Here is a 13,902-nt window from a genome sequence, read left to right on the forward strand (position 1 = left end):
AGGAAAATGGATAGTCTGAGATGGCATGGGGCTTGAATCAAGATACCCTGCACCAGAGCTATAGAACCTCATGGAGATCTTTAAACCCTCAGCCTCCATTTCCTTATGGGTAACAAAGGGATAATACAACTCCTGATATGGTTCTAGGACCTGAGTATTTAATGAATGGCCACCCTCCTTTCTCTACAAGGTGGTTGTGAGGATTCAGTGAGATAAACCCAGCTGGTACCCAGCGTATAGTAGTTCTTTGTCCCCCGCCTCCACCCATTCTCCTTCTGTGCACCATTCCTGTTTGTGTTACTTGGCATCTTGGTCCTGTAGGTTCCCCATGAATAGAGATGGTGACATTGGAATTCACAATACTAAGGAGAGCAGAGACTTTTTAACAGTTTCTTTTTAAAGCTGTTATGAACTAGATTAAAGCCATGTGGTATGTTGGCCACTTCTTGTTTGATGCATATTAGTGAGGATTTCACATTAGCTTAAGCTGCACTTACATTATTTGAGGAATTAAAGGGTAGCCTTTTTCACATATTTGTTTTCTACTAAACAGGAATATTCAGCCCATCTCTAATGATAAATGTGGCCATTTTCTTTGTTTCTTCTAACAAATAGAAGTAAGATATTTTAGGTATTATTAAATTCTCCTTCCTCCTAAGTGAAGGCTTTGTAAGTACTGATAGTCTAGTTTCTTTTCATGTGTTGTAAAACTGATTGGGTGAAAGCAGAAATAGAAATTCTGGTCTCTGCTCAAACGTGTGTCAGCCATATGTACTTCATCTGGCACAGGCAAATAAAAATTTCTAATCCTTTCTCCTTCTTTATATGCCTCTGATATTATGCCCTGATTTCTCCTTACATAGTTTTCTTGGATACTGATTAAGCTATAGCAAAATTAAAAGGCAAATGTCAGAACAGCTCCCAAAGTAGCAACAAAACAGCCACTCCTGTCACAGGATTAATTTTCAAGATCTCATTAGAGAGATCCTCCAGAAGAAAGGGACACAAAGCCCCATTGATCTGACTCAGGGGAAGTCAGTTCTTTGGAATTTGTTCCTGGCACTTGCCTGAAAGGATTTAAATCATTAATTTCAGAAAGAAAGTGTCTGATGAAAGTTCCATCTTGCTGGCTCTTGTTGGCACCTCCAAGAGACAGCTGGTGTGCAGGCAGAGACCCTGGAAAGGCTTTAGAGTCAGGCACAAGGCCAAATCCCAGTGCTGGGTGACAAGTGAACCAATTGTTTAACCTCTCCAAACCTCAGTGTTCTTATCTATAAAATAGGATTAATGTTATCTACCTCAGAGGATGGTCATGAGCATTGTATTTTTAAGATATGGAATGTGGCTCACAGTCCCTGGAACAAAGAAGGTGCTCAATGTCAGATTTTGTCTTTTATAAAAATTAAGGCCATTGTTGCAGCCGTTGCTTTCAATGGCCCATTAATAATAAACTGCCCTGACTTCCAAAACAATGCCTCAGGGTAGGAGTAGCCACTGCTGTCCAGCTTCTATGTGATCTCCCGCCTCTGCCTAGAGAATAAAAGCCCTGCCAGAGGGACAGGTGATGGGACCTGCCCTTTCTTCATGCCTATGTCTTCTCTTTTCTCCCATTCTGGGCTCTGCCTCAAGGCCCTTGGAACTCAGAGCTCGGGCTTCAGATAGGCTTGGGACAAGACAGGTCTCCAGAAGGCTCCATTATGGTTGAGGTGAATTTTGGTAGACTAGCCCAAAATATTAACCATAATTTGCAAAATCATTTGTATGGGAAAACCATTTCCAAGTTCCAAGAGATTCCTGCCAAATAAACTTTATAGGAACATTTTTTCCAGAACCAGTCTCACTGCTGACATTTTTATCTTTGGTATTGTTCCTCCCAAGCTCTTTCTGAATCCTTTCAGTACTGACCATAACCCCCACCCCACCCCACCCCACCTTACCTCAGCTCCCACAGCCTGTGTTGTCTGTTACACCCATTGCCTGCACACTGAGTTCTTTTTCCTCCTGACTGTATTTCATATCCCCAATTAGACATGAAAGTTCTTTGGGCAGGAATGATATCTGACACATATTTGTGTTTACCATGATTGTAGAAGACTAATGTGTTATAGAGACTCCATCAGTATTTGTTAAGTCTTTCTTTGCATGGAGGAATAATTGATGCTGAAAAACATACCCGCTTCATCTTCTTCTATAAGATCAGGGGTATCCTCCTTGTCCCTTCTTTCCTTTATTCTTACCTCTCCAAAAGGATTGCAGTGGCTGCTTGTGAAGTTAAGTGAGCCAGGTCCCTCTTCCCCTTCTTGAGTGGCCCTCGGCATGGACTTGATCTCTTCGGCAAAATACTAATTGGCACCTTGGGGAGCAGTTTTTACCTGGGCATGCACAAAGATCTCAAGGTCATTTATTCTTGTTTGTTGTTTTGGTAATACATGTAAATTTCGTATTTACTCATTACTGTCTTTTATGTGACTTTTCTTTTTGAAAAAGTAATTGAGTTTTTTACCAAATTTAAAAATGATATATAGCACCTTTGTGCAGCCATTTATAATTTAGCTGAATTCCCTGTGTTCATTATAAAAAATAAGTATTACCCAATTTTTGTGAATCTTTAAGACTCTAAGCACTTGTTAGTATAATAACTCTGAACCGTTTTTGTACAACTGAAAATCTGTGTGCTATCACTAACCTCTCTTTCCCCCTAATAAGAACTCTGACCCTTTAAATAAGATGAATTGAGTATGGAGTGGTTATTAATTAAATCCAGTAATTTAGCACTTGTATCCATAGTTAGTAGTAGAAGGGGCCTGAGTGGGTAGACAAGAGAAGAGTGCTTTCTGAGCCTGTTTCTTCTACTATAAAATGGACTGGATGATCTCTAGGGTAAGTCTTTGGTAAACTGGATAATGCCACAGAAGGAGGCTCTCCAGGCGGTGGTGGCCATGCCATGGTTCTCCCATTCACTCTGTTTATGTACACAGTACCACATTTACGCTGGCATTGTCAGGTTTCATGCCCCGGGGGGGAAAACCATGAGGAGTATGAAATTTGGCTTGCTTGAGGGCTTCCCTTCAGACAGTTGCTCTTCCTTTTTTGACCACAGAGGGGAGTATTGGGATTATTTAAAGACATTTAAAGTTGCCTCACAAGAGACAAAAAAAACTTAAGTGTTTTAAATATTAAGTATTGTCTGAGTCTTTCAGGACTGATTTTCCTAGATGAAATTTCTTTTCCAATACATGTTTCCAGAAAAGACAAAAGGGAAACCCAAACTTCTTTTATTGATTTTATATAGGTTCCTTTGTTGTGCAACCTAAAAATAGAAGGAAAAACACCTCCCCAAGTTAGTGGAAAGTTAATTTTTGAGATGTATGGCAGTATAATTTTACCTTGTAATACCACAGTGAGGAAAGATATGAAACAGTTTTCTTTGATCTAAAGAGAATTTGCAATGATAAATAAATGATTTGCTCATTTATTTCTATTTCATGAAAAGCAAATTTTAAAAAATATTTTAATTTGGATAAACATTTTAAATGTCATAATTCATTGTTTCTGAATATTTAATGTATGCATATATAATATTTTATAACATGCATTTGTAAAAAAATCCTGCCTCATTTTGTAGCAAAGATAATTTAATCTGTATAAACAACAGAGTTAAACTATAGTGACAGAATAAAATTATAGATTTGACCTCTCAGAGGTATATATAACATCTCTCTTGTACATAAAATCTAGTGGTTTTCAAAAATTCTCTGTACTAACATGGTTTTAAGTTTAATTTAAACATTTTCCTGGTTTCTTTTCATGTTTATAGCTAATACTACAGATGCTTTTATTCATTTTCAAAGAAGTTTGTATTGTTTGATTCGTGTTTTTTGTTTTGTTTTTTTAAGGTTGCGTTCTGGACCCTTGCATTTGTCCTCTCTCATCCCAGTATCCACAAGACCATTATGGAAGGCGTATCTTCTGTGTTTGGCACAGCAGGTACTAAACCTGAATTCACTTACATAGTTGAAGAGATATCTAATAATGTGTGCTTGTCACGTGTAACAGGCAAAGCTAACTGCCCAGAAACTTACAGAAATTAAACAGAATCCAAAATTGAACACAAGTTGTTGTGTGTTTCAGGGTATAAAATGATCGGGTACATTCCTACAATTTAATTACTGTCCTGGATTTCAGAGGTTGTCTAGCCTAACCCTAACTTTAACTTTCCAAATCATGAAATAAATGCTGGAAAGATTGTGATTTGCCTAATGTCTCCACTTTAAAAAATATATATGTGTGTGTGTGTGTATATATATATGTATACACACACACACAGACTTTTTCTTCAGATCACTTGCCCCTCAATTATTTTTGGAACTCAAGATTTTCTAGATTTTGTAAAAAGTAATATGGTGTATATATGACATAACACAGATGTCAGGTAAGGTTTTGTCATTAAAGCAATTGTTTTAAAAGTTAGAGATTTGAGGGATTAGAACTGTAGATGAGGATTGCTACCTTGCATTTTTTTTTAGTTCAAATTTGGACTCTTCAGTTGTCATCTGTTTTAAAAAGCAAAGATAGGGATGCCAGGGTGGCTCAGTGGTTGAGCATCTGCCTTTGGCTGAGGTTGTGATCCCGGGGTCCTGGGATCAAGTCCCACATCAGGCTCCCTGCAGGGAGCCTGCTTCTCCCTCTGCCTGTGTCTCTGCCTCTCTCTCTCTCTGTGTCTCTCATGAATAAATAAATAAAATCTTTTTAAAAATATATGAAAAGCAGAAATAAGCTTGAATGCAGAGAGCATTCAACTACTTATTTATTTAGCATGACTTGACCTGTTTGGAAGTAGCATCTTTGAAAAACCTAAATATGTCAAATTGTGTATTCTGATATAAAAAGAATAATAAATGACTTGGAAGAAAACAATATACTGGTAGGACAAAAGATATGATGCCAATTAACAGCTCCCCCCACCGCATCATGATTGCTGAGAATATTTTATTTGAAAGTTTTTCTTTACTTTCTACTGCTTCTTATTGAATTAAACCAAAAAGCAAATTGGGTTGATCAACATGACTATCTAAACCATACTGTCTCTGAGCCTTGAATCTTATCTCATAGAAATGGTGAGGATCGGAATCACTGAGTATCAACAATGCTGATGAGTTAGATTCTGGTGATACATTAGTGAAGTAAAGAGAAAACTACTTACCTTCATGGAACTTAACCTCTACAAAGCTAATAGAAATGTGCATGCCTGCATGTCTACAGATGATAAAAGGGAATACATCCTTGATTGTTACATATCCGACTTTACCATTTCTTTTTTAGAGTCTTCTCCTCATTTAGGGTTCTCCAAAGTCCTGGTCTTTAGGAAATCAAGAAGTAGTTATGGGATCACGGAGATAATGCAGGCAGCCTGTCTAACCCAAAGGTTACAACAGAAGTGCTACATTCATTTGAATGTCTTTAATACTTGAATCTTGAACTCTTGAACATAGTTCAATGGAAAAAGATGAAACCTTTATTCTTTTTCTACAGTCTAGTTTATTTTTAGAACCCACTGTTCTCCCCTGACAGACAAATGCTCCTTCAAATAGCAATACCAGTGCAAAAAGTCCATACGTATAAATGCTTTCAGTTTATGATTCTTGCAGACTTGAAAACAATTTACATAAAGTATCATGTTTTTTGCTGTGTTTATACGGAAGCAATTTAGATCAATTCATGTTTAAGATGTAGCTCAGGAATTTAGATGTGAGAGGAGGCTACTCAGTCTTTGGAGGTAGATATCAAAGGAGATATCCATGTGCCCATACAAAGGATCTTGTCAAAGAAATTACATTAGAGTGCATGGAACAAGAACCTGACTCAATATGGCGATTCTCCCATTCTTAATGCTTTATAAGATCACCTTTTCTTTCTAGGAGATGTGTTTAGTGACCTAGACACTTCGCCACATCTCTGTGGCCTCAACAGTCACCACTAGTCTGTTCCAGGCATGTTGCTCAACTTTCTTATAAAATAAGGCTAAGGGTAAAAGCTGCTATTGAATAATTGGTCCTTTGTGTCTGGCTTCTTTCACTTAGCATAATGTTTTATTTTGTATCATGATGTTTTACATTAATTGATTTTCACACATTGAACTGCCCTTGCATTCCTGAGATAAATGCTATGTAGTCATATGATATAATACGTACAATTTTTATGGATATAAAATATCTATATTGTATATGTATTTATATCCATAAAACACATATAATTTTTATGTTCTTGGATTCAGTTTATTAGTATTTTACTAAGGAAATTTAGGAATTTTTACATCTATATTAATTAGGGATATCAATCTTAAGTTTTCTTATGTTCGTCTGGGTTTGGAATCAGGATAATTCTGACTTTATAGAATGACTTCAGTAGTATTCACTTATATTTCTTGGAGAGTTTGCAAAGGATTGATGATGCTAATCATTCCTTAATCATATGATAGATTCACCAGTGAAGTGATCTGGTGAAGAGATTTTCTTTGAGAGCAGTTTTTGATTAATTAAATCACTCTACTTGTTACAGGTCTATATTTCCTTTTTTAATTGAAATATAACTGACATTGTATTAGTTTTAGATGTACAATATCATGATTTAATATATGCATATGTTATGAAATTATCACCACAGTAAATTTAGTTAACATCCATTATCACACATTTATGATTTTTTTCTTTTGATGCAAACCTTTAAGATCTATTTTCTTTTTTTTTTTTTGCCTTTTTTAAAAAATATTTATTTATTTATGATAGTCACACACAGAGAGAGAGAAAGAGAGAGAGGCAGAGAGACATAGGCAGAGGGAGAAGCAGGCTCCATGCACCGGGAGCCTGACATGGGATTCAATCCCGGGTCTCCAGGATCGTGCCCTGGGCCAAAGGCAGGCGCTAAACCGCTGCGCCACCCAGGGATCCCAAGATCTATTTTCTTGTCAACTTTCATATGCATAATACAGTGTTGTTAACTGGTCACCAAAGCTCTATATTACATCCTCAGAAAAATAGGGCCACTGAATGAATTTGCGTGTCTTCCTTACTCAGGGACTATGTTAATCTTCTCTTTATTGTTCCAAATTTACTCTGTGTGCAGCCAAAGTGAGAATTATCTACTTTTTCTTGGGTCAGTTTTGTAGTTTGTGTCTTTTTTAAGTAATTTGTCACCTAGTTTATTTAACTTGTTGTATATAACTGTTCATATTATTGACCACAATCTTTTTTTATTTCTGTAAAATCACTAGAAAAGTATCTCCTCATTCATGATATTAATAATTGTGTAATCTCTCATCTTTTCATGGTCAGTATAGCTAAAGGATCGTCAGTTTTGTTTTCAAAGATTTTATTTTTTTGTATCACTTTTCTATTTACTATTTCATTTTTTTCTGTCCTCATCTTTATTTATAATTTATATCTTTTTACCAATACTTTTTATTTTGTTCTTTAAACATAATTTTTCTTAAAGTCTTTAAATGTATTTAAAATATCTTAAAGTCTTTTTTTTTCTCTTTTTTTAGTAAGTCCAACATCTGTTTTTTTTTTTCAGGGAGTTTCTACTGATTGCTTTTTCCCCTGTGTATGGTCTCTATTTTCTTGTTCCATGTATTATTGCATATTTCTCATTGCATGTCTTGCATTTTTTTGAAAACTGAATGTTTTAAATAATACAATGTGGCAACTCTGAAATCAGATTCTCCTTGTTTTCCTCAGGATTGCGTTGCTGCTTGTCACAGCTCTTGTTTGTATGTTTATTGACTTTCATTAACTAATTCTATATATTTTATATTATCATGTGTGGCCACATATGTTTCTGCTTGGTTAGTTTAGTATTCAGCTAATAGTTGAACAAAGGTTTCTTTATACTAAGAACCAATAAGACTCTTATATTTGCATGTTTTGGATTTTGTTTGTGTATTGGAGCATGCCTTCAAAACTTAACTAGGCAGTTGGCAGTGCTGCCTTAACTTTCATTTCCTACTCGTATGGAACCTCAAGGTCAGCCGTAGGTCAGACCTTAGAGCCTTCTTAGGTCTTTCCTGAGTCTGAATGAGGCCCTGGGTGTTTGTGCAGTGCTACACAAGTGCACTCATTTCTGTATTCCCAGGAATACATTGGACCTTTTCAAAGCCCCTAGGACATCTCATTCCCTGGCTATTCAATTTTAATCTTTTGGTTTTCCTGTTGTTTGTCCAAACTGTTATCTATTGCCTTGGGTAGCTGGAAAGTTAATTATCTTTAAGGGTTTCCAGCCACTACCCATGGGGAAAAGACTTTTTCCACTGTATGAATTCCAAGTCAGGTCAGATAAAGATAGTCTTATAAGTGGGACCTTCCAGGGAACTGCCAGACAGGTCAAATAATGAGAATTCCCTAGGAATGATGTTTTGAAGAGTTCCAGTCTTATTCTATCCCCTCTGCTGGCTGCTGGGCTGCTTATTTGCACTGTGGTTATAGGCTATGGTTTTTCAAGGCTACCATGGACCTATGGAGAGAGGGATGGGAATAGGGCAAGTTAATTATTAAGCTTGCTCTTCTTACCAAGATTTAGTCCTTTTTCTTGGATAAACATTCCCTGGGTTACTGCAAGCCTTTGGTTAATTCCCAAAATTCTGAAAAAGTTGATTCTGACAATTTTTATCAGATTTTCATTGATTTTAAAGAGAGAATTTTGGGAGTCCTTAACTCTGCCATTTTTGCTGACATTACCCTGAATCGTAAGTTTTAAAATTTCTTTTTAGGAAACTTTCCAGATTAATTGTTAACCCTTCATTCATCTGTTTATTTAGTTGGCCCTCAAATATCTTTTTGAGTGCCCATTATGTCAAGGCATTGTGTGAACTATCAGGGTAATGAAGATGATCCAGATGTTGTTCATGGTCTCAAGGAAGTTCATGAATGAAGTGCATAAATGAAAACAGATTTGGAAGTATCAGAAGACGTTAGGAGAGAGAAAGGAACATTTACATAGTTTCTTTGGAGATGTGCACCTGCCGATGAATTCTGCAGGTTTTCTGTGCTTGGAACCCTTTTCCTTGTTTTTGTTCATTTTTTAGTCAGCTTGAATGTCATTTTTGAATATAGATCTTTTAGGCTTGCTCTGTCTGAAGTTACTTTCCCTAACTCTGCTCTTAGAGATTAGATTCTCTGACTCTCCTCACTATTTCCTTCATAAGGATTATTTTATTAGTCTATCTATCTATCTATCTATCTATCTATCTATCTATCTATCTTCTGCTTTCTTCATCAGAACAGTCTCTCCAACAGCAGGAGCAATGCTTGTCTTGGTCTCTATAGGATCCCCAGCTGCCTAGAACCCAAATTACTCAACAATTATATTCTGAATAAATTTAATGAACAAATATAAAAAGATATTAGATGAATGTCTTAGTTTAGTTTTCATTTGCAGCTTTATCACCCATCTCTCTGGACAGTTGATATGAAATGAGTATTTTATGTAAAGAAATTTTGCTCAGTTTCTGCCCCTAAGTTTTGAGTTAACAAAACCCTAGTGTTAGCCAACCTCTGATTGTGCTTTGAGACTCTCAGCAGTCTCAAGTCTAGGATTCCACAAAAATGGTAACGAATGCTAACATGTCTCTTGGGTTCTGAACTCTATAAAACATCTTGTTGATTATGATTTTATTTTATCTGTTGATCTTGGGTGAAATATACATTATCAAATTACTGAGGATCTGATGAAGAATATTTTGCTTTGCTACAGAGTTTTTGGGCATAATTCCTGGAAATTGGTCATTCTGTTTTAAATTTTGATTTGCAGATCACTACATATTATTTCAGTTGCCTGTCATAACCTCAAAAATATAGTACAAATATAGAGGTCAGAATGCCTGGATTCAAATCTAGTCTGGGATACTTACAACTGGTTAATTCCTTATTCAAGTTACCAAATTCTTTGAGCCTTTTACCTCTTTGGGCAAATGACAAAATAAGAATGCCCATCTCATGGAGTCACTAAGGAGAATATGGCACATGTAAAATACCATGATGGTCTGTCAAACTGTAATTGTTTTATGAATCTTAGCATGACCAACACTGATATAACCATATTGGTTATATGAAATTTTATAATCTTGCCATATCATGAAATAGTGACTATTATGACTTTGAGTTTTTCTACTTCTAAATATTAATCAGTGTAGCTTTTTAAAATATCATGGTTTTCGGGCAGCCCCGGTGGTACAGTGGTTTAACGCCGGCTGCACCTTGGGGTGTGATCCTGGGGACCTGGGATCGAGTCCCATGTCGGGCTCCCTGCATGGAGCCTGCTTCTCCCTCTGCCTGTGTCTCTGCCTCTCTCTGTTTCTCTGTGTTTCTCATGAATAAATAAATAAAATCTTTAAAAAAAATTTTTTTTTAAATATCATAGTTTTGGGGGCATTTGAGTGGCTCCATTGGTTAAGTGTCCTACTCTTGATTTTGGCTCAGGTCATGATCTGAGGGTCTTGAGATTGAGCCTCCCTGCCTGGCCTCAGTGCTCAGTGGACAGTCTGGCTGAGATTCTGTCTTTCTCTTTCCCCCTGCCCCTCCCCACTCTTGTGCACATGCATGTGCGCTCTCTCTCTGTGTCTCCAAATTTTTTTTTTAAAAATTTAAATATCATAGTTTTCTTGAATGTTTACAGGAATGATTGAATTATTTTATATCAGCTGGCCATCCCTTTAAAGGGACTGAATGCAGCAGAAATATAGCATGAAAGTATTTCTAACATCATCCTAGGGGGTAGAAATAATAGCAACAATAATAGCTAACACTTAGATAGCACTTAAAAGTACCAGGCCCTGTTCCAAGTGCTCTTCTTATTGACTCACTTAATCCTTGAATCATCCCTCCTAAATGTTATTATTTATCCCCATTTTAAACATGAGGTAAGTGATGTACCAATTAGGTAACCAACCAAGACCACACAACTAGTAAGTCATAGAACTACAATTTGAACCAATATTGGTTTGGCTCAGGATTTGATAATACAAATTACCAAATCTTATTTCAAAATTGTACTCTGAATGCCTGAATTAACATGCTGAGGTCCAGTTTCCAGCTTAATTCCATTCCAAGTCACTAACATATTAATCTTCCTAAAGCTCACTGCTAATTATATTACATGTGTACTCAGAAAATATTCCTGGAGTAATGTTCATACCCCTGAGCCTGAAACCATAGCCTGATTATTTGATCCACCTTTGCAAGCAGTGTAATAATCTAAACAAGGTGGCCTCTTGAATACCCTCTAAAATGTTCTTCATTTTCTTTCTGTTATGCTATTTAGTGTAAATGTACCACTAAATGTGATTCAGTTTTGATGCCTTTAGAGGACGTCACACACAAGTAAACTTGTAGATTAGAAAAAGTATTTTCTAAACTATGTACTTCATTCTTAAGTCAAAAATTATAAGTATCATGTTCATAACCAAGCTGATTTCTAAAAAAAATATATTATAACTGTCAGGACAGTGTAATTTTCCCCACCCCAAAAATGGTGGCTGATAATAAACACCATAAAAGATAGCTGGTTTGTGGTTCGTGTGTAGAATCATCTTTCCTTTTTGTGTACCTATGCCTTCTTCTGACCAAGGACACCTGAACATGTGGATCTCTAATTAATGACCTCTGAGGTTCTCTTCCATTAATCATCAGTCCTTTGGCAGGTTCAACTTCTCCACTGGCTTTTTCCCCTTGATCTATTGCGTTCAGGTATTCTGTACTCAGTATCATCCAGTGGCTTTACATTTCACTCAGAATAAAATCTAGAGTCTTCATGTGACCTTGGAGGCTTTTTGTCATCTCAACAACCTCATCTCTGTCACCCTGCCTCCTCTTTATTTCATCTCAGCCATATCCATTCATTCATTGAACAAATATATTTTTTAAAGATTTTATTTGTGTATTCATGAAAGACACACACAGAGAGGCAGAGACATAGGCAGAGAGAGAAGTAGGCTCCTAGCAGGGAGCCCAATGTGGGACTTGATCCCAGGATCCCAGGATCCCAGGATCCCAGGATCATGGCCTGAGCCCAAGGCAGATGCTGAACCACTGAGCCACCCAGGCACCCCTTATTGAACAAATATTTATTGAGCTCCTATCATGTGCCAACAACTATTTTAGGAGTTTGGGATATGCAAGAAAACAAAAATTACTTCCATTTTGGTGCTTACATTCTGGTAGGGGAGACAGACAATAGCAGTGTCCACAAGAGCCAAACTATGGAAAGAGCCCAGATGTCCTTCAAGAGATGAATGGATATAAGGGGATCAGGTGGTAGCATTCAGTAGCTGGATCAGAGTGGACCTTATGGCAGGTGAGATTCAGGCAAGGACTTGAAGATGTTTAGAAGTTAGACAAGTATCTAGAGGAAGAGCTCGTTGGGGTCAGAGGCCACAGGTGTGGCCTCACTGTGTTCTCACAAATTTTCTTAGATCAACATCATCAGTGGCATTTTGTGGCATTTTATTCAGAGAAGAATGTGAGCATATTTCTAACAAATGAGAAATAACTTGATTTACCATATTAGGACTATATGAAGAGGAGATGTCATGGCTTTCATTTCCACTGACATTTTTCCCTTCTTCTCTTGACAAGCGTATGCCTAGTCCTTCCTAGTTTCCATCCCTGCAGGAACCTGCTAGAATCATGGCTTCCAGACTTCCATTTTCACCTAACCTCTGCCCCCAATGCGTGGATATTTCAGATGTAAAAAGTTCACTGAGGGATGCCTGGGTGGATTAGTGGGTTAAGCATCTGACTCTTGATTCTGGCTCAGGTCATGATCTCAGAGTTGTGAAATCGGTCCCTGCATTGAGCTCTGTGCTGGGTGTGGAGCCTGCTTAAGATTCTCTCTATGACTCTCTTCCACCCTCCCTTTCCAAAAAAAAAAAAAAAGTTCAATGCAAGGTGATAGCAGTAGAAAATCCTGGTGGATGTGTCTTCTCTCCCTCATTTGAGCCCCTCTTTCCACCACTGGATATCACAACCCTTCCCCTCCTGTGGCTCCACTCGCTTTCCCAATAGCTGAACTTTGTCGTTCCTACTTTCTTTTCCACGTTAGTCACTCTGGTTGCTCCTATAATTTATCAGCAAGGTTTCTTAGAGGCAGCTACAGACCCTAATTATAGCTGATTTAGTAAAACACCAGATTATTAAAGGTGATGAGTTCACAGAATTTATGGGAGGGTTGGACAGCCAGGCTTGGAGGAGACACCGCCTGAAATCCTGCTCCAGATCAGGCTTCAGACCTGGTGTGGCCAGCACAATTCTGCCACTAATGCTAAGCACGTTGTGGCCATGGGCACAAGATGCTGATGACCGTATGTCTTAGGAAACTTAATCCTGCAGAAATTGCAGTCGCAGGGATCCCTGGGTGGCGCAGCGGTTTGGCGCCTGCCTTTGGCCCAGGGCGCGATCCTGGAGACCCGGGATCGAATCCCACGTCGGGCTCCCGGTGCATGAAGCCTGCTTCTCCCTCTGCCTGTGTCTCTGCCTCTCTCTCTCTCTCTGTGACTATCATAAATAAATAAATAAATAAATAAATAAATAAATAAATAAATAAATAAATAAAAAAGAAATTGCAGTCGCTGCCAGAGAAACCTTTTTCAGACTCCACTCCTTTATATTACTAACTCTTGACTCAAAGCCTGGGTTGGTTGATCTGAATGGCAAATGGCAATCTTTCCTTCATGGAAACATCCTAGCTTCAAGAGTGGCAAGGAAAGCAAGAACCTGGTTTCCTGACTCCATGATGGCAGGCAGGCTTCAGTTGAAACATAGGATTCAGACATTGCGTGGTCAAAACTGATAAATATCAACATGTATGGGTAATATATCTTTACATATGTTTGTGAGTATAGGAAATTATCAT

The 13,902-nt window shown here is 37.6% G+C and overlaps 1 protein-coding gene and 1 non-coding gene across 8 annotated transcripts in view; one reads left to right on the forward strand and one right to left on the reverse strand.

Moving 5' to 3' along the window:
* CYP39A1 (cytochrome P450 family 39 subfamily A member 1) overlaps positions 1–13,902 on the forward strand; it is a 90,211-nt gene that overhangs the window by 26,905 nt on the left and 49,404 nt on the right. For all 7 annotated transcript variants that reach the window (XM_072832772.1, XM_072832768.1, XM_072832770.1 and 4 more), the window contains one exon: positions 3,897–3,987. In XM_072832772.1, coding sequence (XP_072688873.1) covers positions 3,897–3,987 — 91 coding nt within the window. The remainder of the gene's footprint in view (positions 1–3,896; positions 3,988–13,902) is intronic.
* On the reverse strand, positions 7,028–7,133 carry LOC140637425 (U6 spliceosomal RNA). Its single transcript, XR_012034543.1, has one exon. It is a non-coding gene; the product is annotated as a U6 spliceosomal RNA (small nuclear RNA).

The sequence above is a fragment of the Canis lupus genome, chromosome 7 (assembly GCF_048164855.1).
Source record: "Canis lupus baileyi chromosome 7, mCanLup2.hap1, whole genome shotgun sequence".
In the NCBI taxonomy this organism is placed as follows: Eukaryota; Metazoa; Chordata; class Mammalia; order Carnivora; family Canidae; genus Canis; species Canis lupus.